A 22591-nucleotide genomic window follows, 5' to 3' on the forward strand; every position below is an offset into this window, starting at 1 on the left:
GTGAGCACTGTGGGACTAGGTTACGTGAGGAATGCTTTCTGCTAAAGAATGTTTTGGGGTCTTTTCTTCCTTGCAGGAGAGCCACACAGAAGAACATGAAGTTGAAGAGCAAGTCCATGAACAGCCCCAGCAGCAGGAGGAGTACTGACTCACCCAACGTCTCTGACAATTTTCGTTATGTGTGAGAACTTTCTTCTGGAGAATGGAACGTGTGTGGCCTCAAACTTGAAATCAGTTCACTCCCAGTCTGCCATTAACATTTATGTACCATAGTGAGTGCCAGCCAACCACTGCATTCTGTACCCATACTTTGCCAAGATGCATTTGCAGAAGTCTTTTTTCAGTGTATCTTCCCAAGAGGTTGTAGGGCTACATCACCTACTGTACATCACTGCAACTTCACCACTTGGCTGCTTGAGATTTGTTCTGCTCTTTAAAAATATATATATATTTATTTTTTTCTTTTTGTCTTAAGTATGATACACTTGTAACTTGTTCTAACATATTTATATTGGCATTTTGTGTGGCAAGAAGTACCGTACCACTAGCTGTGTCTCTCGCTTTGTGGTGCTTTGGCGTTTTCTAGTACATCTGCCTTGGGGCATAAATTCAGTCAAACAATCGGAGTAAAGGGATACAGTGGGAGTTATACTCAAGCCATAACGATGAGGTGTGTTGTGGAGGAAAAATGTTTGTGTTGCTCACGTTTATTCCTTTTCTGCCTTCACAAAATGGAAGGCAAAGCATCTGTTTCACTAGGAAAGATTTAAACCCCCGTGTTAGAAAGCTTGTTAGAAAGCTGCATGATATGTTTTTTGGCTTATTTCTGGAGGATAGACATCCACATAAGTTTCTTGAAAACCCTCCCAGTTTCTTGACTAGTCAGCAGACATTTCCCAGCTTTTCTTCCTTCCTGAGGAATTCTGTCCCAGCCTCCAGCGTCAGCTCTGCATCCACAGAGCTCAGGGCTGATTCAGGAGAGAAATCTCCTTGACGAAATTGTAGCTGCAGGACACCATCTCTGGCCTCATACCTGACTTCCCACCCCCCCAGAAGAGGACAAAGTAGGCCAGCCATTTCTTTTTGCTATCTTCCACCTGCTGCCCTGGCCATACAAGTATGGAAGAGGGAAAATTTCCTTATTAGTGCTAGGCATGCTCACAACTTATCCGCRGGCCAGCAACAGAAGTAGCCCTGAAAATGCCCACGCTCTCTCTAAGCAGGCGGTGAACACCTCATGGGTGTTGAGGCTACTTCTGAAGCTTGGAGAAGCAGCAAGAAGTCCTTGTGGAGACAGAGCACATGTCAGAGAGGGACCAACTGATGGAGGGGGACAAAAGCAGTTCTGAACTTGGCTGACCTTCCTCCTGGCAAGGCTGGCGCTGTGCAGACCCACATCTAACCTGGAGATGTCTGCACCAAGGGTGGTCCTTTCTAATAAGGTCCCTATTATCCTGTTCTAAATGATGGTATTTTTTAACAGAAATATCTTAATGTGTTATAAAGCATTCCTTATTTTTCTTAAAACTGCACATTCTAGTCTCTCTGAATATTTAATGCTTGGTATTCTTGGTCTCTCACTTGATTTCTTAATTCCAGATTGTTACTCTGGTTTAGCAGGTACACAGAAGTCCTGTCCCAGTCTGCAGTCACTGAAAAACTCAAAAACCTATTAAACAGCTAAATCGTCTTAGGTCTTCATGGAATCCTAAAGTGTAAGTTCTCAGCTTACACTTCCAAAAGGCTTTTAATTAACATTCCCCCATCCCCCCCCACTTCTAAAACACATACGCACACACACACACTTTTCTGTTTTTAGTAAATCTTTTACAGCTAAGTGGCTCTTAGCTAAACGAGATCACTGCTGTTGCTTTGCACCACAGACAAAATATAAAATACTGTTAAACATTAGAACAGGTATTTCCATTTTCTCGGTTGCTCCCTCTGCTCAGTGGAAGAGTTTCTAGACTCTCTGGGTTGAAAGTTTTCTGGCCCTGCCTCCAGCATTGACCTCACTTCCTGCCTGATCATAGTGAAAGTACTGTAACCTGTAGGCCAGCACTTTCGTTTCTAATTTTGATTGGTTTACAAGTAAGATCTGATTTATAAAAATGTGCATTTTCCAAAGTATTTCCAAGAATCACCACAAATGGGGGAATTGTCATTTTCATTGTATTTGTGTTTATTAGAACATATGTATTTATTACAATCGTCATTGTAATAAACAGTAGTTCTTCATAATACTGTTGAATTGAAGAGCAGTTAATGATTTTTTTTCCAGTCTCCAGAATGTCCTTTAACATGTATGGGATTTCTGATGGTGCAAGGAGTTTGGGGTCAGGCTATAAATCAATTTCATCAGCAGCGGTCTGTGATTACTGCGGTTCATCCTTCTGCTAATCCTTGAGCAGGTGCAGGCATGGAGAGCTTTAAGAAAAAAATGTTTTTCTGAAGGTGCAAATGGTTGACTTGTTTAGTTCCCCAGAGGGAACAGAGCCAGGCCATCGTGCCACTGTCCTTTTCTCTCTTCAAAGCACACATGCAAAACCTGAACTTTGTTTCCTGAAAATTCCTTTTTTCCTATTTTTGGTCTGAGGGCCATAGCACTCTCACTGCTTGTATCAAGGAGGAAGTGACTGACGTAGGGAGCCAGGGCAGTAAATTACCTCTTGGGCACTAGAAATTTGGCTGCGCTGAGGGGAGAGCGATGCTCTGAAAGGGGAAAGAGTTGTCCTCCTCCCCCCCCTCCCCCTGTGAGTAATCCATTATTCCGTTATGGTTTTAATATGCATTTGTAATTACCTTTACTAAATAGCACACCATAAAGCTTTGGTTATATATTAAATGTAAACTGAAAGGAATGTAAACATATGTATTGTTAATTATAAATAGATAAGTAATGACATAATAGATACGGAAAGTCTTATTCAGATGTATCGGTCATTTTACGTTATCCACAAATTGTCGCATGGTAGAGTAGATTTTTGTCTGAATATGTGAATAACTTGACTTGCGTTTATCTTTTTACATATTTAATAAAAAAATATATGTGAAAATCTGTCTAGCTCTAGAGACTATTCAAAACCTTCTAAAATAATACTTTCCTGTTTTAAATACAAATATTTAACTGCTTCAGTATTGATTGTGTATGGGAGCAGGAAGAAGGTTCACTTATTCTCTGTGTGTGTGTGTGTGTGTGTGTGTGTGTAGGTATGTTTCTTTCCACAAGAATCCAGCAACTGTGTCACCTTTCACAAATCAAAAAAATATATCTATAAAAACAAAAACTAAAATGGCTGAAAGCTTCTTTTAGCAAACACTTTCAATTTCAGAGTACTAAATCTCATTTAGTATCACTCAGTTTAGATAAAGCAAAAGTGGTGAAGAGCCACAAAAGTGGGAAAAAGCCAGGAGGTGAAGAGAAGGCTATAGCAAAGACACAGAAATTCCCAAAGGACTTTCCCTGCAACAGCCAAGTATTCAGGGATGAATCTTCAGTGCAGAGCCTAAAAACCGTCTACATTTTAGATTGCAATATTGCTTTGTGTGGAGCAAAGTGGAAAAATGTGTTGCAAAACCCACGGCTCCGCTTCCTTGCGGAGTGAGAAAGGTTGCAGAAATCGTTGCTGCAGCGCCAGGGACGAGAGCTGCGGGAGGGAGCGGCCTCCCGTGCTGGCGAAGCTCCCTGCGCCCCGYGGCCGGCCCCGGCCCCCCGCTGCTGCCGCGCATCCGGAGCAGTGCGCCAGGCTCCCTTCCCAGCCTGGGCATGCCAAGCTGGGAGAGCAGACGTAGCTTCGTTGCTTTCCGTAAGAATGGGAGTGGGGGGAGCGCCTCTATGCGCTTGTGTGAATGCTCCATGCTTTAAAAAAAGAAGTAATTTTTTTTCCAGTTCAGAACACTGAAAACATTTTGCCATATATGAACTGACCAAAAAGAAAAAAGCAGGTTAAAGAAAGGTTAAAGACTGAACTCCAGTCTTCTTCATACCATTATCTGACATTATAAAATAAATCTGGGACCGTACCACCCTATGACCAAAGCATCTTTATTTCCTTTTGTTGAGCCAGTTACCATCTATGATGGCAAACAATTCAATATATACACTGTGCAATACATCATCTATGTCTATACTTGTCTTTATAGAACTTGTAGTGACAAGTAGCTTTAAAAAGGAAAAAAAAGATATTTGCTGTGACTATGTGGAATACGAAAAAGCTGGTCAGAACTTAATTTTTTTTTAATTGATACTATACTTTTCCTTAGAAAGCTGGTGGCTTTCAAGTTTTATAATTTCATTTGATGAAGTATTTTCAAAGTATTCCATTACAGTTCATCAAATTGTGCCACTTCTGTGTCCCTTATTTCCAACTTTTTCCAACTATTTTATAAATAAATGGAGAACAGAGGGAAAACCTATCCAAGGAGTTCTTTCATACAACCACTTTTAATCCAGAGGTATTTTTGTTTATTGTATTTTAATTCTTTTCTCATCAGGGCTTCCTCCAGATGCTTTGATGAATGGGTTAAAAATAAACGGCTAAAATAGGTGAGACTTTTGTCCCAGTATATCTGGCAGCTCAATATTTAACTTCATCAAACAGTGAGACTGCTGAGTGCATGCCTATATCAAGCTCTTATTTCTCCTGTCACCTGATATACAGACTTGTCTCCTGGCATATATGTTAAATTAGCTGCCAGAGGAAACCTACTCTGCTAACTTTGTGGTAGGTTTGAAAACCTGTCAGGTCAACTAGCGTAACTGGCCATACAAATTTAAATCGAAGCAGTTCACATAATACACAAGTGGAAGATGTAATTAGTAGGTGCTCGTCTGAAAATATTAATAAGCAGTACTGATGTAAGAATATGTTAACTGGGGGAAAATACGAATAGGCAAGGGATAAAGCCAGATAAATGGTTTCAGAATTAAAAAAGGTGAACTTAAGGCTTAGTGGCTAAACAACTGTGCTTCTGCCCTGCTTCTGGCAAGTGAGATACTTTTAACTATATAATAAAAATGCCAGTCAGTCAATCACATTCCTCTGTGCAAGATATACAATATAATGTTTTCCTTGGGGGAAGTGGACAGATTGTTTCATTAGTGCTTCAAGGCCACAGAGTCCCTTTGCCTAGGGCAGCATATGAAAAGAGTTGAAACTCAAAGTCCTAGTCCTTCCTCCAAGGCACACAGAAAACCTACATACATTATATATGAAGGGAGCAGTTTACATCTGCATGTAAATGTCTAGTGTTAAAAACTCATCTCAATTTTTTTTAGTTATTATCTAAAATCACAAGACTTTGATTCAAGAATACAGGCAAATAATTATTTGCTTAGCATTTTACACTGATAGATGAGATTTAAAAATATTTCGAATGTACATATCCAGCCCATTTCCCACCACTTGCTTCATGGTTTAGAAAGCTGTGTGCTGAGCCTATCAGTCAGACACTAATTTTGCAGTGAATGGGAGAATCTTCAAAGGTTTGTTGGTACTTAAATATCAACAACGTGCTTGCTACTGCATAGAAAATAACTATAAAGGCAACCGCCTCCTGGGTGCAGCCTGCGTTCTGACAGATACAGGTCAGCTAACACTCAACTAAATACAGGCCGGGGGGATCACAGGTCTGGAAAATACTTTGCTGTGCCCATAGTTTTCTGATCTTGTTCTCTTTTCTTCGTGCATTCATTTGAGGTGAAGAAAAGACTGAACGTGGGAAAGCCCCTCACGAGGCTGTACAGAAGAAATGAGGTGTGAGACAACACATACGGAAAATGGAGCCGGCACAGATGTGTGAAGGGGAAGGATGTACAGAGAGAGTGTGCTTTGTCAGAGGTCCCACTGGTGAAGAGAGTGGACAAAACCAGTACTGGTTACAAAATACCAAAGATCCTGTGTAACCCAGGCCGGAATTGATCTCAACTTCAGAGACAGTGGCAAGGAGGAGGAAGACAAAAGCTTTGGAGTGGGTGGTTATATGGCATTAGTGAAGAGAATAAATACTAGCAGCTGAACAACTTGATAAACATGTCACTGCCGGACAGGAATTTTCTCTGAGATGAAGCATCTTCCTGCGTAGCTCATTGTCGCAGTGGCTTGAATATCAGGCCTATTCTATTCTTTGGTTATTTTAATCAGATTAATTCCACTATTTATCACAGAAAAGGTGCTGTGAATCTCCATGTTAAGTGTTACAATCTGATCACAGTGCAAGTGTTCATTCTTCGACACGTTTCTTCAAAGAAAAGATGTAAATGTTGAAGTGTTTGCTCAGCTGCCTCCCCTAAGGATAAATTGCAGAGGTTAGCAAACAGTTTGGTATGTGCTTCAGCATTCAGCATCTCCGCTCTCCTAGACAGAGGAGAGAGGACCCAGCCAAAGTCCTCACTTATATGAGGCCCTACAAATATCAAAGCAAGAGAGTTGTGCTCTTTCCATCCCTCTTGCACTGCACTGATGGGAAGCTCAATAACTACAGCACAGATTCATGGGTGACATAAAAGCACAGCGGAGCTGGGCCCACTCCTTCGCTAGTGAATCCTGACCAAGGTAATTCCTTTCTGACCCCACAAACAGGACCATATCGAGCCCCTTGCAAAATCTCCTGCAATGCCAGCAGCTGCAGACAACAAGCCTCTTTCAAATGCAGGGAACAAAAATTCTTACAGCCCAACAGCAAATCTTAAATAAAAGAATCTTGCCCAAATCCCTGTTAAAGGAGATCTCTGCCATACAAGACATTTTATCTGAAAACAACCCGCCATTAAGACACTTTCCTAAGGATTATTTGACAGTGCTCTTTAGAAAGAAAGGGCATTAACTGAGGAAAAATGAATTTGAGTAGTAATTCAGATGACAATACATGACAAAACTGATATCTAGCAGACACGAGAATGTGCTGGTAAGGCTGAATGAACTGGAAAACCATTTGTATCTCCAGCTTGAGAGACGCTAACAGATGGCCAAGAAAAGATTAGAAGTCTGGACAGCTATTTTGCTTGCAGATTCAAAACCAAGTCAACCACCTTAGTTTATGAATTTGATGCCTTTTTACTTTGCACTTTACCTTCCTATTTTTCGCTCAGGTAACCTGAGGAAAGGAAAAGGGAGAGGGGCTGGAGGAATTTGTGCCACACAGACAGATTGCTCCATAAAAGCGGTCAATAAGTATTCTGGTCGTGCTAGGTTTTAAACTGTTACCAGTTAACTCACTGGAAAAGGCTCACGTCATTGACATCGCTCTACATGCAAAAAGGCAGCGCCTACTGCCTTTTTCTACCTTAGTCTAAATCAACCCAATAATAGAGAAAAAGCGTAATTCACACTCAGATTCCTGTCCACCGCCCCAACTGGCCCGCACAGAAATCATTCCCAGGCTCCATAGTCCGTCCACCCCCCGGCCCGTGTACCTCCTCCTCGGCCCCTTCGCAGGCGCCCACTCACCACGCAGATGCCATAGTGCACATGCGCGGCCGTGACTGATACAGTGAAGATGGCAAGCGCCATTTCTTCTGTCCAGCCCAGGAGCCCTGCGATTGCTGCGTAGACCACAAGAGCCAGCGGAAACAGGAACCAGTGGAAAAGTTCGGGTCTGGTGCTGCTCATCTGGCAAATTATCACTTTGCACTGTTGGAAGGAAAGTCGCCAGGTGAGAAGCGCTGGGTCAGGCTGCGGGTGGCTGCTAAATAAAGTATGCCCGTTTTCTCTGTTGGAGTGTTTTCAGTGGGGAAAAAAAGCTAGAGTTCAGAATGGGGCTTGTTTCGAGCACAAAAACTACTATAAATGATTACCTTTGTGCCTTATCGCCTGTGATTCTTGAAGGACTTTATTACAAGTAATTTAAAATATACACCTCTTTTATGGAGACAAGTGTTTTGACATGCTACGCTTTATGAGCTGAAGTACAAGTTTGCAAAAGGGGAATTTGTTTGACACTTCATGCTTTCACAGAGTCGTAAAGCTGCAATCCCAAATCAAATATGCCACCACTTACTCATTGGGAGAGTGTGCTGCTATTTTAATCACATGGCATGACAGAAATATATTCTGCTTCAGTGTATGCAAGGGAGGGGAGGTAATATATGCCTCTTCTAAATGCTCTTCTTTTCTAGCACGCCTTCATATACTCAAACACCCACCTGGGAAATACCATTCACTTGGATCAATTATGGACATCGACTCCCTGACCATGGACCTGGGAACCCAGGTAAGGGATCCCTCTCAGAGTGGCAGAAAACGAATACATGATGGATGGTTCAACTGAAAACCATTAGCCTAATTTTATGGAGCTCTTGAAATGTAATGAGATGAACTCGGTTGAAGTTCAGGTTTTCAAACATAGTCAGGCATCTGTTTAACCTGTTATAGACTCCTTAAGAAATCTGTCTCATGAACTATTCCCTTTACTGAAATGGAATTTAGGCACATCTGAAATACTTTATCATTTTATATTTCACTCAGAATTTAAATGTGTTTAAAATTATAGTTTAAATAGTTAAAATAGTTTTTATATATGCTATTCAATGCCTGTGCAGTTCTTGACAGTAACAGTAGGAGTCTGAATGAAACCTAACCATAGGGAAAAAAATATTGGCTTTACTCTTTGTGCTGTGGAAGCTGAAGAATGCAAAAATAAAACATGAAAAATTAATTAACTTTCAATAATGTAAGAAGTAAGCACTTGTACCTAATGTAAATATATTTGCTTACAATGCATTATCAGTATTATGAATTTTTTAAATAACATCAATTTTATGAGTCCTATGGGATTTGGTCCAGAGGGTATCAGAAAGTGCTAAAGCACTCTAATATATGAATATATGGGGGTTTGGCTTTGTTTGTTTGTTTGTTTGTTTTTTGCTGAATGATTGCACCTACCCAGAGGTTGGATTTCATAATGTTTTCAACCATTATTACACCATGTTAAGTATGGTACTCCATTTTACATAAAGATCTCTTATTAATGTTTGGAGCAATTCACCTTTAACATATCACAAGGCTGCAAAATGGAGTATTCTCTCCACTTCTCCCTCAAATCCTTATTCCCCCTGTTCCTGAAGCACAGATTCACGCCAAAAATGAGGCAAAACTGTCATTCAGAGTTAAGAGCACTGAAGTTGGGAGAGGCAGGATGGACAGAGGCATCACTGCCAGAGGGATAACACCCCACACTTGTCAGTCCCCATCGCCTACAGCCTTGCAATGTTAGCAGGTACGGGGGCGAGAGGCCAGCGGGGGGGCGAGAGGCCAGGGMCCAGGCAGCCAGGGAGATGCTATGGGCCGCAAAGCCAAGGAGGCGAAGGCAGAACTGGAAGGGAGATGGCTTCAGAGCTCAAAATCCTTGGAAGGACCATAGTCCAGGGGTGGGCTCCTCTGCGGGGCCTGAATCCTTAACTTAAATTGGAAATCTTGCCTCCAAGGGCTTGCTAAGTGGGAACTGAGTTGCATGGGTATTGTGGGTATTTGCTCAGAGGCGGGTATTTCTGAGCTATCTCTGTGAGCAAGCGTCAAAGCAGAGCCTGAGCTGCTTGGAAAGAGGGGCAGTCACCCTGGCAGGAGTCCTGCTCCCACCACCGAGGACTGGAAAAAGTAGCTCTCCTCTGACAGAGAAGCAGTTTTCTTTTTTGGGCCTTGCAAGCTTTTTCCCCTTAGTTTAACCAAAAAGGCTGAAAAATGCCCATCTTTCAGATCCTCCTGCTGGAGACCCTGCTTTCTTCCTTTTCCCAGGAGGCTGGTGCCTTCCCTGCTTGTTCTGACATTGCAGAGTTGTGAGGTCAGGTTTGAAACCAGGCATTTAGCCAAAACTATCATCTACTGGGCAACTAAATATGTTGTCAAAGGCATGAGAAGTTCAAGATACTGGCATGTAGAGAAATGTGGGCTGCACTTTGTGGTCTACAGAACAGATAATGAAAACCCAATGTGTCAGAATATCATGGAGAAAAAAAGCATTGCTATGACAACCTTTACTCTGTTGCTGAAGGAAATGTGTGTATAAGGTACCAGAGGAGGTAAAAAAGGAAATATGGGCTTTTTTTTGCTTTTAAAATGTTATAAATTTCAACTAATACACATACATTTTTAGTTTGTGCAAGCCTCTAATACCGCAGTAGTTGTTTCGGTAAAAGAAAAAACAAGGCTTTAAGAATATGCATTATACTCGACGTCTAATAAACTGCAGCCTACTAAGACACTTCTGGTTTGCCTTACTGATTTTTTTCTACAAGCATGCTGCCACAATTGCTCTTGGTTGGTTAAAATGTATATGCAGAACCTGCCATCTGTCAAACTCTGGAAGCACTTTCCTCACTAGTATAAAACTGTATTTCTCATTTAGGAATATATACTGTTCTCTTAAGAAAAAGGGATACATTAAGTAATGAAAAAATCATACAATAAAACTTGTAACTCGGGAAATAAAAATTCCAGTCCTTGCAAGATTAAGTCCTTAAGAGGGAACGGTTTGATTTAGGACACTCAGAAACAGACACTGAGAGAATACACCTACCAGGCATCACAATTCTGATTTCTTTTCCATTCCTCAGTACAAATTTCTACAGGGATTATGCTTTCCATTTTAAAATCCTGCATTTTCAAAGATCTCTCTCACAATGCAGGGAACTCCAGGACTTTTACTTTTTAAGTTGGATGTAGTGTTGCTCAGTGACAGGTTTTTTTAGATGGTGTTGGAGACTATCTTCCTAAAATGACAATAGTCCCAGTCCTTTAGGGTATTTCAGCACTAGCTGGAGGAACACTTTGTACCTGGCTGCTGCTCACTTCCTCTCTCCTAGCAGCCAAACAGGAAAGCCCAGGGTTAACTACAATGTTCAGCTTTACTGTCTGGCTTCACCGAGGTTTATGTTGCCCTGCTGGCACTAAAAAGAGGGAAACTGGTCACAACAATGATGTTGTATAGGAGAAACTAATCTCTGGGCAGACAGCCACTGCAAGGCCCCTGCATCACTTATCGTCTTTCCCTAAAAACTGCTGTCAGTGGTACCTCATTCTGAACGGTGAAGGGGAAACATGGGATCAGCTGAACTGTGCCTCTACCACACTAATGGGCAGAACAGCCGGGAAGGCTACAACCGCTTCTGCTCTTGCTGGTAAATCTGTGTCTGCATTTAGCTTTATTTTACTTAGCCAAGTCCCTGGTTCCGCCTATGAGTTAGTGAATATCTGTTATATTTCTGGTAGTAAAGCCTCCCTAGGGTTGTTCATAAAACTCTAGGAAAAAAAAAAAGAACCTCATAAAAATTTTATGCTGTGGTAGAATAAATATCCAAAACCCAGTAATGCAAGTTTCACTGGTCTGGACAACTGCTGCAGTGTGTTTTTTTTTAAGAGAGAGCATAACACAGAGGTAGAGGAGCAGTGTAAGTGATTCTGCTGAGTTTTAACTACAGTTCCTGTTCCCTTATGTTTATTCACATAAAACTAGAAGTCTCACTGACAGAAAGCTATCTCTAAATATATACCATCAACACAAAAATACTTACAATAACATTTGAGAAAGCAACCCCAACCATCCACAAAAACAATCTTGGTTGCTTTGCTAATATGTTGCCTGGTGATAAAACCACCCAGACTGTAAGAAGAATGAACAGCAACAGAGGTGACACAAGAGGTAGAAGTCCTTCATACAAAGAACCATTCTTCAGTGTTTTCTTTAAATGTGCTCTGTAAATAAATACAATGATTTTATGGAGTAAGAAAATTTATCCAGTCTATTTCCCCACAGTAACTTCAAACTCAAGCCTCAAGAATTCATCTTACAAACACAACTACCTGTGCAAATGTGTTAGATACCCAGACATTTGAAGAGAAGTTGTGGGATACTCTAGTAACATTTATTTCTGGGCTAAAATTATAATGTTTTATTCATGCAGCTTCTGGTCAGCTTCACCCACTCATCACTGTTTCGCAATAAACCACTAAGCTCACACAAAGCGAGCTGCAGTAGCTCTGCTATTGCTGTTGTCGTCCAAATGTACAGCATGCAGACTTGCTGTGAATTTAAAATATATAAATTTTTAGATCATGAAACTTCATGAGACACTGCAGTGACTTCAGCCAATACGGCCCACACATTTTCAGTGACAACAGAGTCAAGCACATGGCTGGCAGGTACTGATGATGTTTAGGTCCAGAGGTGATGCTGCTACACCATCCTGCAGCACTGCAGACTGGCCTAAAGGTGGGGGAGTTTTTGATGGTTTTTTTTTTTGCTAATTAGAGTACAAGCAAATTATTGATTTACTGTGTTTTCTTGTATATTTTCTTGGATATTTTAAGCTGCCTTCTAAAGATAGTAGTATTACATGTAGTAATGGACTGTATTTTCTGTCAGCTAGGGAAAGGCTAACTGCAAGATCAATAGCTTTTGCATCTATTTTGTATCCTTCTCACTCAAGCAAAACTCCTACTGAGAGGATATTAAATGAGTGGGAGGTTTAATTCACTAAGGTTCACCATGATTAAACCAATTCTTCATAATCATGGTTCAGAAGAACAATTCTGTTTGATGTGTACTGGGAAATGTCTTGTTTAAAATGTCTGAATATTTGTGCTTATAAAAAACAGCTAGACAAAAATCTGGTAAGTATTTTTCTCATTCCAAAAAATAATATTCTTCCGATAAAATAACAACTGAGAACTGGCAGCATGATGAAGAACAGGAGAAGGTTACTGGAAAAACTTGAATTCTTCATCACCAAATAATTTGTGAGTACATCCTTCCAAGCAATCCTGATGGGATGTTTAGAATTACTGTGCTCTTCTGTTTTGAGGAACGAGAAAACCCACCAGAAGGCCTGAGAGAAAATATGTCAGATGATGACATGAGAAGGAAAACACTACACAAAAGTCCTGAAAGAAGAGGGAAGAAAGCAAAATCTAAGCATTCCTCAGATTAAATGCTGCTGCTAGCGGGCTTGGCGGTGCCAGAGGTGCTCTCCTCCTCCTCCAGGCTTCCCTGCCTTTCTGCAGCTCCCTCAACCTCTCCTGCCCCACATCTGATTCTCCACTTCTCCTGCCCCAAACTCGGGACTATTCATGCTTTTATAAACTATAGTGAGTACTGCAATGTGAAAAGGGTGGTATAAGTGCTATGTATTATTGTCTTGTATTCTCTCCCAAATTTAAATGCTAATATTCATTTCTACTATTTCCTCAAGACAGGGAATGACTGTCTCTCCCCCAGGACACGTAGGCTCGGAGAGACCTGATGTAACAGATGAGCGAAATGAGCAAGCAAGTACGAAGGAAGGCAGGAGAGCATTAAGAAATACAGGCCATCAGAGTAGAAACTACCTGTGTATAAAATTTCTAGGTGCCGTAAGCCAGCTCTTAGAAGTAATTACAGTTTGCCACCTGCCTAGCCTGTATCTGATAGCAATTATCTGCAGACTTCATACAGAGAAGAGTTTTACAGATGGCTCTGAAAAACAATAAACTAGCTTATGGAGTGTAGGATGACCCACTGCAGAATTTTACCCACAGCAGGTAGAAGTTACAAACAACACTTGACTGCAAATAAAATACAGTATCTTTAACTACAGAGCATCATCCAGGTGGGACTGCCTGGAGAATGACATGGGAAAGGAAAACCAGGAGTTATAACCATGGAAAAGAAACCAGTCGGATTCTGAAAACCTGACCACAGAAAAACCTAGAGCACATTATCAGGACAGGATCTGGCTGAAAGAAGCTAGGCTATTTCAAACAATACATTTATTTCTCATGTGAGGAAATCATTAAATACACTAAATAATTAAACAGGAGGGGATAGAAATTATTTAATGTCAATTCACTTACCTGCGAATGTTGTATAGTGTTTGTGGAAATGAAAGAAATAAACTGAAGCCTGGAAGAAAAAAAGATTCAGATGCAATGATTTATAGTCATGCTGGGAGGATGGCCTCACAGTTTTCTCACATGATAACAGAGACGGTCTGCCATTTTTAACATGACTCAGTGTTCCTGTCCTCAGTATACAAACTGGGTTTAGAGGCTTCGGGCAATAACATCACCTTCCTTATTCTTTCAAAATTTAGTTGCTAGAAATAGCTGCTGATGTTCTTGTGTAATGAGTGACGAGACCTGGAAGAGTTTTAGCAATAATGCCGTAGTTACTAGGGAGGATCAGTTATCTGCAGTACAGTCCCTCTGCTGGAGCCGAGCAAGCTCCCGGCCCCCTTTTGCTAGCTGCTCTCTGTTCACAGAGAAGGAAACAAGTCTGACATCAAACGCTTTCAAACGGGATATGGAAGGACAATTAACAACAAACAATGCAGCCCATATTACTGAGGAAATAATAGGCTTATAATTTAAAATACTAGTTCAACTAATGGCCTACTTTGCTGATACAATGACCGTGAAATGACTTCGTTGCCATAGTATGGCCATCATTTGAGTGAGTGAGGTTTTATTTTATTTTTTTAATAGAGCTGTGAGCTTCCTGCAGCTGAGAGTTAAGCAGCAGAAGACAAGGAATTTTGTTAACCACCTTTGCAGCTACCTGAACTGCTGTCGGATCACAAAGGCAGCAGCCACGAACCCTCGGGCTGACCAAAGACCCCCGTGGGAGGCCCTGCGTAATATGCACATACACAATATTCTGGTGCCTCTAAGGGACAAGGACGAATATCCAACAAGAAGTGGAGATCAAGGTAAAAACCAAAGTGCCAGTATTAGTCAACAACGGGGTGAGAAAGCACTTAATTTTTCTTTGATCTGTGACTCACATTTGCTGCTCTGTGTTTCCCTGGGCAGGGGGGGGTCTTTGTTTTGGCTTGGTTTTTACTCCTTTCTGGGTATCAAGTGCTTTCTCCCTGGCCTGTTTGCTGCTTGGAAATTGCTCTGTAGAGCATATTTCTGCCTGGCTTTCATATTATAAGGCCTGAGGATTGTTATAGATGCACTAAATTCATGCAAAATTAGTGTTTTGTTATGGGGAGGAATAGCACTCTCTGATGATGTAAACTTTTTGGTTTTAACTTTAAAAAAAAATCCCATTTATAAAACAGTGTAATATTTGCCTGTACAGAACACGAGCAAACTTTTATCTCATTTTTGGAAATAAGGTAAATTAAGATGCAGTAAGAATGAACCTGGGAAAGACATTTAGCATGCTCTGGCCAGACTAGCACCTAAAGACAAGGAAAACTAAAACACCAAGAATAGTGGCGATCAGGACTGTCAGAAAACAAAAGCAGTAAAAAGAGATGCAATAGGTAGTGTATAATCCCAGCATTTCTGATTATCTTTTAAAGGAGAGGATACCAAGATGTGGAAAAAGAATATCCAGACTAAAAATTTCAGGTATTGTATTTTTATGTGTTTAATTACTTGTGTTGTTTCCTTTTATAAAAGATTAGAAAAAGAGCTCTGCTTCTTTACTGTGGCAGAATCTCCATGGCAGCATCAAAGAGCTGAAGGATGTGCAATTGAAGTAATTTCAAATATTTTTTCAACATATTTATAAAACTCTCAAGCTTAGTGCCTTCAGAATTATCTGTGTTTAATGTGCACTGCAGTTAGCTATGTTTTCTATTAGGCAGGGAGGGCTAGCTCAATAAAATCTTGAGTTACGTACAGCAGTTCCAACATCTGTATCACATTAGAGCAGACATGAGACAAAACATTGACTCTTGAGGTTAAATCTAAATTTCCTGCTGCAATCCTGAAGTTTGATTTGTTAGGAGAAAAGCAACCAAGAGGAACAGAAATAGAGACTAGAACTAGAAATAGAATTCAAAGACCAATGGTTGCCAACAATTTGTTATTTTTATGAAGTGCCATTTTAGTTAGAAATAACACATTGACCACAAACAATCCCCAAGTTAGCCAAAAGTCACTTTCAGAATGGGACCGTTACACCAGTTCCTCCTCTGCATTTTTATCCCCTTTTAACAGAGAGAGAGCTGAGGATGTGGTGGGGAAAGCAAAGGGTGTTCCCCCTTTTCTTATGGGATTTTCAAAATTCCATCATTTCCTACAACGTGTGGCTTTCCCATCTTTTTTTAGCTGAGGAGGCCTGGCTCGGGGGCTGCTTTTGGAACTCATTAAGACTGCTTTTAATTGGCATTAAGGATTCCTTTGTGCCCAGGAGCTAAACTGCTGCTTCCGCATTGCTGCCATTTCCTGCTGACCTCGGGAACAAAAGGTACAGCCTGGAAAGCTAACCTACGGCTATCATTCTGGCACTGAACCACCTGCAGTACTGCCCAAGTGAGGATACTGGTACTTTTTTTAAAATATCCTAAAAGCACATATTTTGTTTTAAAATTATTTAAAAAATTCAAAAATAGTGCATTAGATGTTTTCAACACATTACAGCAAATAGAACTAGTCAAGTGTTTATTAAAAGTATTATTGCTGTTGCAGTATTTTTAATTTTTTTCCTTTAATATTTTCCCTCATTTTCTAGCTGACTTAAATCTTGAGACACAAATGTAAGAAAGCAGGCCTGTTTTAAAAGCAGAAACACTAAAGCACAGAGAGGTGGCACATATACACACATGGAATTCCTGTGTCACGCTTGGCTGAAAGTATCAAGCCCAAATCCTAGGATTTAGGTACAGTCCTGTGCCCATTCCTGTGCCTTGTACTATCTTAACTCCCTTTTTTAAGAAATAAAATAAGCATTTGCAAAGCTCTTTATCAAGAATTATTTTGTCCGTATTAAAAAAAAACCAAAACAATGCATTCAGTAATTCAGGATTAGAGATATGTCAGAAGTGAAGATATTTCTGGTTTTCCATATAAATAAAGATTATATATATATATATATATATATATATATATATGTATGTATTCAAAAAGATAATTTCTATCAATTCTAGTGACAAATTTAGACTTCATTTGGTGCTTTCAAATTCAATTCCAAAACTGTATGGTGTTATCTGTGTAACATTTCTAAGTGAGCTAAAAAAAAAAGGCTATCATCTGACAGATACTGTAGTACATTTGTGCCCTGCGTTAGTCTTTTACCCTAGTCCAACAGTAACGTATTCAAGTTTAATTACATGAGGGCATCCTAACCCATGCCCTAAAGACCATCAAAGACCTGTAGACTGCTAGCCTATGTTTCCATAGCACAGTGTACTTTATGTGTGGCTCCTGTACCTAAGTTAATTTAGGCATTTCTGCAAAATATGGACTTGCTTGTTGTACAGAAAGAGAGGATAAGTCCAGAAATGAAGTCCTAACACTACTGTCATTCTAGAAAATGCTCTTTCAACAGCCAACAAGAGAGACCTCCCCCGACTATCCTCTGACCTCCCCTGACTTTCAGACAAAGGTGGAAAAATCTAGCTCAAGTAACCAGGTTCCTGAACACACCAAACTTCACAGATTTTAAACAACACTAAATAAAGAAGCAACTGTACACCTGAAACACTATTTTAACAAATTATATCACTTCAAAGGAGGAACCGTGTTTATCTTAGCTGTTTCTTCTCCATTCCTTTCTTATTGCAAATCACATTTGTTGCTGTTTCTGACAAGTGAACCATCCTTACACTGTCCTGAGAAAACAATCGCAGTTGAAATATTATTTTTTAATAATTTTCTCTTCCTGATATTTAAAAGTTCAAAGCTCAGACAGTGCAAAATACTGATGTCATTTTTAGGTGAACACCACACTTGAAGCGGAGATAACTCATTCAGATAAGGATCTTTCCATTCCTCCCTCCACCCCCACAAAAAAAAGAAGTCTTCTCAGAGCAGTAAAACTTCCTCTGATTTTGGAGGCAGTGAAGAGGTCTGTGCAGACCTTTTCCTTGGCATATTGCAGAAGTTTAGCTCAGTAAAACCCAACTCTTTAACACTGAGCAGTTGTAGTTGCATTACGGCCTACAAATTAGTGTCGCACTCCTCTCTTATGCTTCAGTTGTTCATAATTCCACATTGCCTTCTTCAGTATACTGCTTACCCTTTCTATCTCTACATTTATAATTCATCATAGTCAATGCTTGCTAAAGAAATGGGATGTTAAATACATCTTTTGCACTTTCTTAGCAACTAGACAAAATGAAAGATTAAAAATATTTAGGTCTTGCAGCTTTGAAAAATCTTTAAATAGTTTTCCCACATTTCTTCCAATTTCTTCCACATTTAAAGCAGCTAGACATATGGAAAGATCTTAACACACTGAATGTTTAGCACACCGATCAGTACCTAAAAGCAAGCTTCATTAAAAGGTGAATACTTAGAAGCACTTATTACTAGAACAGCAGCTTTTTATGGAACATTGGGATTTTCACAGCCATTTCTAGAGAAGATAACTTTTTCAATTGGTTGTGCAAACAGATAATTGAATATTGAGCTGTCCACTGACCTTAAAATTACATCTTATTATTATATACAATGGCAAATTTAGAAGCACTTAGTAATTGAAAAAAAAAACTCTTAGAAAATGAATATGTAATTTTCAGACTTAATTGAGCCTGTAAAGTCTGAATACATTAAGCAATTTAAGCACATACGAAAACATATCCAAACACATCTACACAGTACGAAATGATTTTACACGGATAAAGAGCACTGTGTAAACATGAGCACTGTCTTCATGCACTAATTGCTGTGTATGTTTTGGACGTTTAGCATGCAAGATGCTTCTAGAGTACAAAGGCTACAAAGGGGTGCACTTAGCATGCTTTCGGATTTTCTAACTTATTTTCAAAGTGTAAGATAGATCACACCGTCTATACATCTGTCTCTTTTGAATTGGTCAGCTAACAATTAGCATTTGGAGGAATTTAGTACAGAATAAGAAAAACATTTACGGATATAGTTGCTTCTTTGATGTAGTCCTATTTACAAAGCATGTACACAAAGTCCTCCCCTTCCGAGCACAGCAGGAATGAAGCACCAGAGAAAACTTTTCTTTATTTGAAAGCCCAGGACCGGGTGGCAGAAGCGCTCTGCCTGGTGAGCGCCTTTGTTTCGCTTTCTTTCGGGCTCCCGATAGCTGTGGAGTGACTCTTCACCACTAACACTATCGACCAGTGCCCGTTCCCACTTGCAGTTAGCACCCTGTGAAACCACTCCGCCTCTGGCCTTGAGCGCTCCTGCTTTCTGAGTTACTGTTCTGGCTGTTTCAGATGAGTTACTCCAAACATGAACTTAGCTGCTTTTTATATTTATATGGAGTGACAGGTGGGTATTTCACACCCTTTACTTCAACGAAGTCTCATACAATCTGTCACAATTGTGCTTTAATAGATGCTAAAATGGTGACAGACATATCTACAAGCCACTACATGTAAACTACACTTCTAAAATAAGGCCAGCCAAGGCCTGTACGAGTCATAAAATTTTGAAAACATATCACTTATTGTTTAATCACTTAGCTATCCACTAGTAAGGCAGAATGATCAACCACTTTCCAATGGGAGCCACAGGAAATCACCACGGAATGACTTATTGGTATGAAGCAAAAAAACCATGGAAGTAATATATGTAAATAAACAAAAGCTCATTTCTTCTACTGTCAGAAATGCATTTTGTTGACTTTGTCATTAGTGCTTTGCATTACTACAGAAGAACCCAAGAGCTTGCTACAGAGGCTCATAAGATCACAAGTTTTCTAAGAACAGTAGGAGAGAGCAACTTGTCTCATTCAGCAGCAGTCCCCTAGAGCAGAGATAAAGTACCACATTCAGATTGCTTCAGCCAAAAGAAATCTGCCTATCATCTGCTATAATGCAGAATCACTGAATGGATTCATAGGGGATAAATGTCCCCTTAAGGATTAGCCTTAAGGACTCTGAGATATATTCAAGTGAATAAAATTACAGGTATACTTTAACTTATACTTTAATGCTGATATGGACAAAAAAATACATTCTTAACCAAAGAAATGTGACTTTCAGACCATGACTGTTTGATCATGGCCATCTAAACCTTTTATAATATTGAAAAAAGGGTAGACTATCGTATAACTGTTCACCGCAAGGATTTCTGTGTCCTCCTTTGGTACATATGATATAGGTCACTGTGACAAGGCACTATTTTAGATGGATAGCTGTGCTTATCCAGAATGACAGTGCATATACTTGGCATGTTTCAAATGTTATGGCTTGGTCTCTCTCTCTCTTTTTTTTTTTTTTTTTTGCTGCTATTATGTTACTATTCATGTGTTTATTCCCTATTTTATACAGTTAAATAGCTCTGAAAATGAGTGCATCCCAAGGAACATGCACTCTTTGCAAAACCCTGTATGGAACTCAATGCAATACACATCACAGGAAAAAATTCTGAATACTTTGGCCCGCTCTCCAAAAGAAAGTTCAAGTTTTGGATCTCTGACAGCTGTTAGTACTCCATTCACATTTGAACCTATGTGTTTGAACCTGTGTAGTGAAAATTTGTGTTAGCTTTGCAACAGACTTCACTAGCCAGGAGATCTGGGCACTACCAACCAGACAAGGTGGAGTCAAATGTGCCACTGTGTCTGGATTACAGAATTGTCCACCCTTCATGCCACACACCAATAAAGTTCAACACATCCACTCTATGCTCTAGTGGCCCTTTAACCACAAAGCATATTTCTGTGGTGGCAATTAATACTGAGGAGCAGAAGGAATCTTTCTGTGCATCCAGGAGTCATTTTTGCAACCTGGCTTCCTAAGGAATGAAGCTGATGTGATCATAGTTTGCCTGCTCGTGTGCATCCTACCGTAACTACTGAGCCTCTGGTCAGTTCTGAACAAATTCAACAGACCGAAAGAAACTTCCTGTAAGTTGCATGGAGATAAACAGTCAGGTAGAGGAGAACAGACCTATGATCTGTCTAGACCTATGACCCGTGACTAGAGACCTATCTCTAGTGAGGAGAGGATTGCAGCCTGAACTCAAACTTTATTAGACATAATAGAATCCATTGCATAGGGAGCTAGTATGAATGTCCCAACTATGGGAAAAGCTTCCTTCAGACCATGCACCTGACAGGTTCAATTGCAATGTGAGGCAGAAACCCCCAGGAAACCATGATCAATTAATAATGCTCCTCCCTGAACTACTGATACTTATTTCTCAATGAAAATCTTCTTATGAAGTTTATAGCATCTTGTGGCTTTGAGGTACTAGACTTCATCTGGAGAATTAACTGTTTTAGAATGCTTATTATAAACATTTTGTATCACTTGCAACCTGATAGCACAGTGACAGGGAATGCTAGACATTTGGGGTACTGTCACGCTGTCATGCTATGAAGGTTCGATAGCAACGACTGAGACAGTAATATAATAATAATAAAAAAGATGTTTATTTCCTCACACAAGTTCTTGGATTAGTAACATCCATTAAAATAATGCGATTACTAATTTAGRAAGGATAACACAAAACCATCAGTTACTAATTTAGAAAGGATAACCTGAAACCGTYGATTACTGCGTTATTAATTGGAAGGACTGCTTATCCCTACTTGAAAGCTTTCTTGTTCACTCTCCTAGTGAGAGGGCTCTCAACCTCGAGGAGTTACCTTAACCCAGCGTCCCAGGAAAAGGGGAGGGGGGGGATACTCACGGTCCAGCCGGAGAGGATGGTCAGGTCACGTTCCCGTCCCTGCTCAAACTCTCCTAGCTCCCAAGTCTCTTTTTATGTGGCTGGGGCTCTGGGCAAACACTGCTTTTGCTGACTTTTAGCAAGTTTCGCAATCACAGGACTGTTTGTTTGYCTGCTTGGGAGGACCCTGCTGGCGAGGCAAGACCACAACACCTCCGTGTTGCTTCTTCCCTCCCCGGGGGTCCGTGCAGATTCCAGGTGGCAGACTTCACTTCTGCAGTCTTGTTAATCATTCCGCAGCCTTGCGCATATCAGTCCTTGCGCATATCGGTTGGTAGACGACTTTAGTCCTGTTAAGTCCTCTGTTCAACAGCTTTGCGCAGTCAGCTCTTGTGCTATCAGTTCTTCTGCATATCAATTGACAAACTTCAGTCCTGTTAACTCTTCACTCGCCCGTCAGGTACCCTGGAGGGGCCAAAATGATAGCTCTCACCCCAGTGGTGCCCTTTGAAGAGACCCTAGTTATGCAGACAGTGCTATGGGACAATTCTGTTTAAATCCCAACAAGACTTTTGGAGTGTCATGCACAAGAGCCTTGCTGAGAGCACAAGTAATCAGTTCTAGCTGAGCACTCATGCACATTACTTTAAAAAGGTCTGGCTACTTTCAGGCTAAGAGAGAGAAGGCATTTCTGTCTAGAAGCCGGGATAACACACTATGGAAACAGAAGAAGAGCCTTATTTATTTTGTTCAGTGTTTAGCTAAGGTGTGTGTTTTGGAGCTTAAGGATTGGAACTTCAAGATGGAATTGCATTCACTGACTGCGAAAATTATGTTTTTCTCTTCACTGGGTAGCAGAAGAATCCCCATAAAGTACACTGCAGAGTTTTCTCTGCTTCACAAGGGAGTCCTCCAAGGTCACTGCGCAGCAGCTCAAGCCTTGGCCTTCCTACAGGCATTCGCTGTGCTAGACAGCTCCCAAGAACGTACATAAAAGCCTCTCTTGGGAGGCTTTCCTAAAACATCTAATCTAAACACCAGTATTGCTGCAGTTTTTATATCTCTGTGTGTTC

At 40.4% G+C, this 22591-nt stretch overlaps 2 protein-coding genes and 2 long non-coding RNA genes across 8 annotated transcripts in view; 3 read left to right on the forward strand and 1 right to left on the reverse strand.

Moving 5' to 3' along the window:
• Window positions 1–3058, forward strand: part of MAPRE2 (microtubule associated protein RP/EB family member 2) — a 94455-nt gene extending 91397 nt beyond the window's left edge. For all 3 annotated transcript variants that reach the window (XM_026064423.1, XM_026064421.1, XM_026064424.1), the window contains one exon: window positions 77–3058. In XM_026064423.1, coding sequence (XP_025920208.1) covers window positions 77–185 — 109 coding nt within the window. In that variant the 3' untranslated portion in view covers window positions 186–3058. The remainder of the gene's footprint in view (window positions 1–76) is intronic.
• Window positions 3059–6203: 3145 nt separating this feature from the next.
• The window catches only part of LOC112965441 (ethanolaminephosphotransferase 1-like), a 38722-nt gene continuing 22334 nt past the window's right edge, over window positions 6204–22591 (reverse strand). The window contains exons 6-9 of the mRNA XM_026064425.1: window positions 13824–13872; window positions 11507–11687; window positions 7449–7631; window positions 6204–6288 (exon numbers count right to left, since the gene is read on the reverse strand). Of these exons, the coding sequence (XP_025920210.1) occupies window positions 6223–6288; window positions 7449–7631; window positions 11507–11687; window positions 13824–13872 (479 nt within the window). The 3' untranslated portion in view covers window positions 6204–6222. The remainder of the gene's footprint in view (window positions 6289–7448; window positions 7632–11506; window positions 11688–13823; window positions 13873–22591) is intronic.
• On the forward strand, window positions 7552–13871 carry LOC112965442. The gene is made up of 4 exons (XR_003253293.1): window positions 7552–7653; window positions 8117–8211; window positions 12797–13079; window positions 13184–13871. It is a non-coding gene; the product is annotated as an uncharacterized LOC112965442 (long non-coding RNA).
• Window positions 16050–22591, forward strand: part of LOC112965443 — a 30249-nt gene continuing 23707 nt past the window's right edge. For 2 of the 3 annotated variants that reach the window (XR_003253295.1, XR_003253294.1), the window contains exon 1: window positions 16050–16173. This is a non-coding gene — a long non-coding RNA (uncharacterized LOC112965443). The other variant, XR_003253296.1, reaches the window with a different exon arrangement.

The sequence above is a fragment of the Apteryx rowi genome, unplaced genomic scaffold, assembly GCF_003343035.1.
Source record: "Apteryx rowi isolate R43461 unplaced genomic scaffold, aptRow1 scaffold_216, whole genome shotgun sequence".
In the NCBI taxonomy this organism is placed as follows: domain Eukaryota; kingdom Metazoa; phylum Chordata; class Aves; order Apterygiformes; family Apterygidae; genus Apteryx; species Apteryx rowi.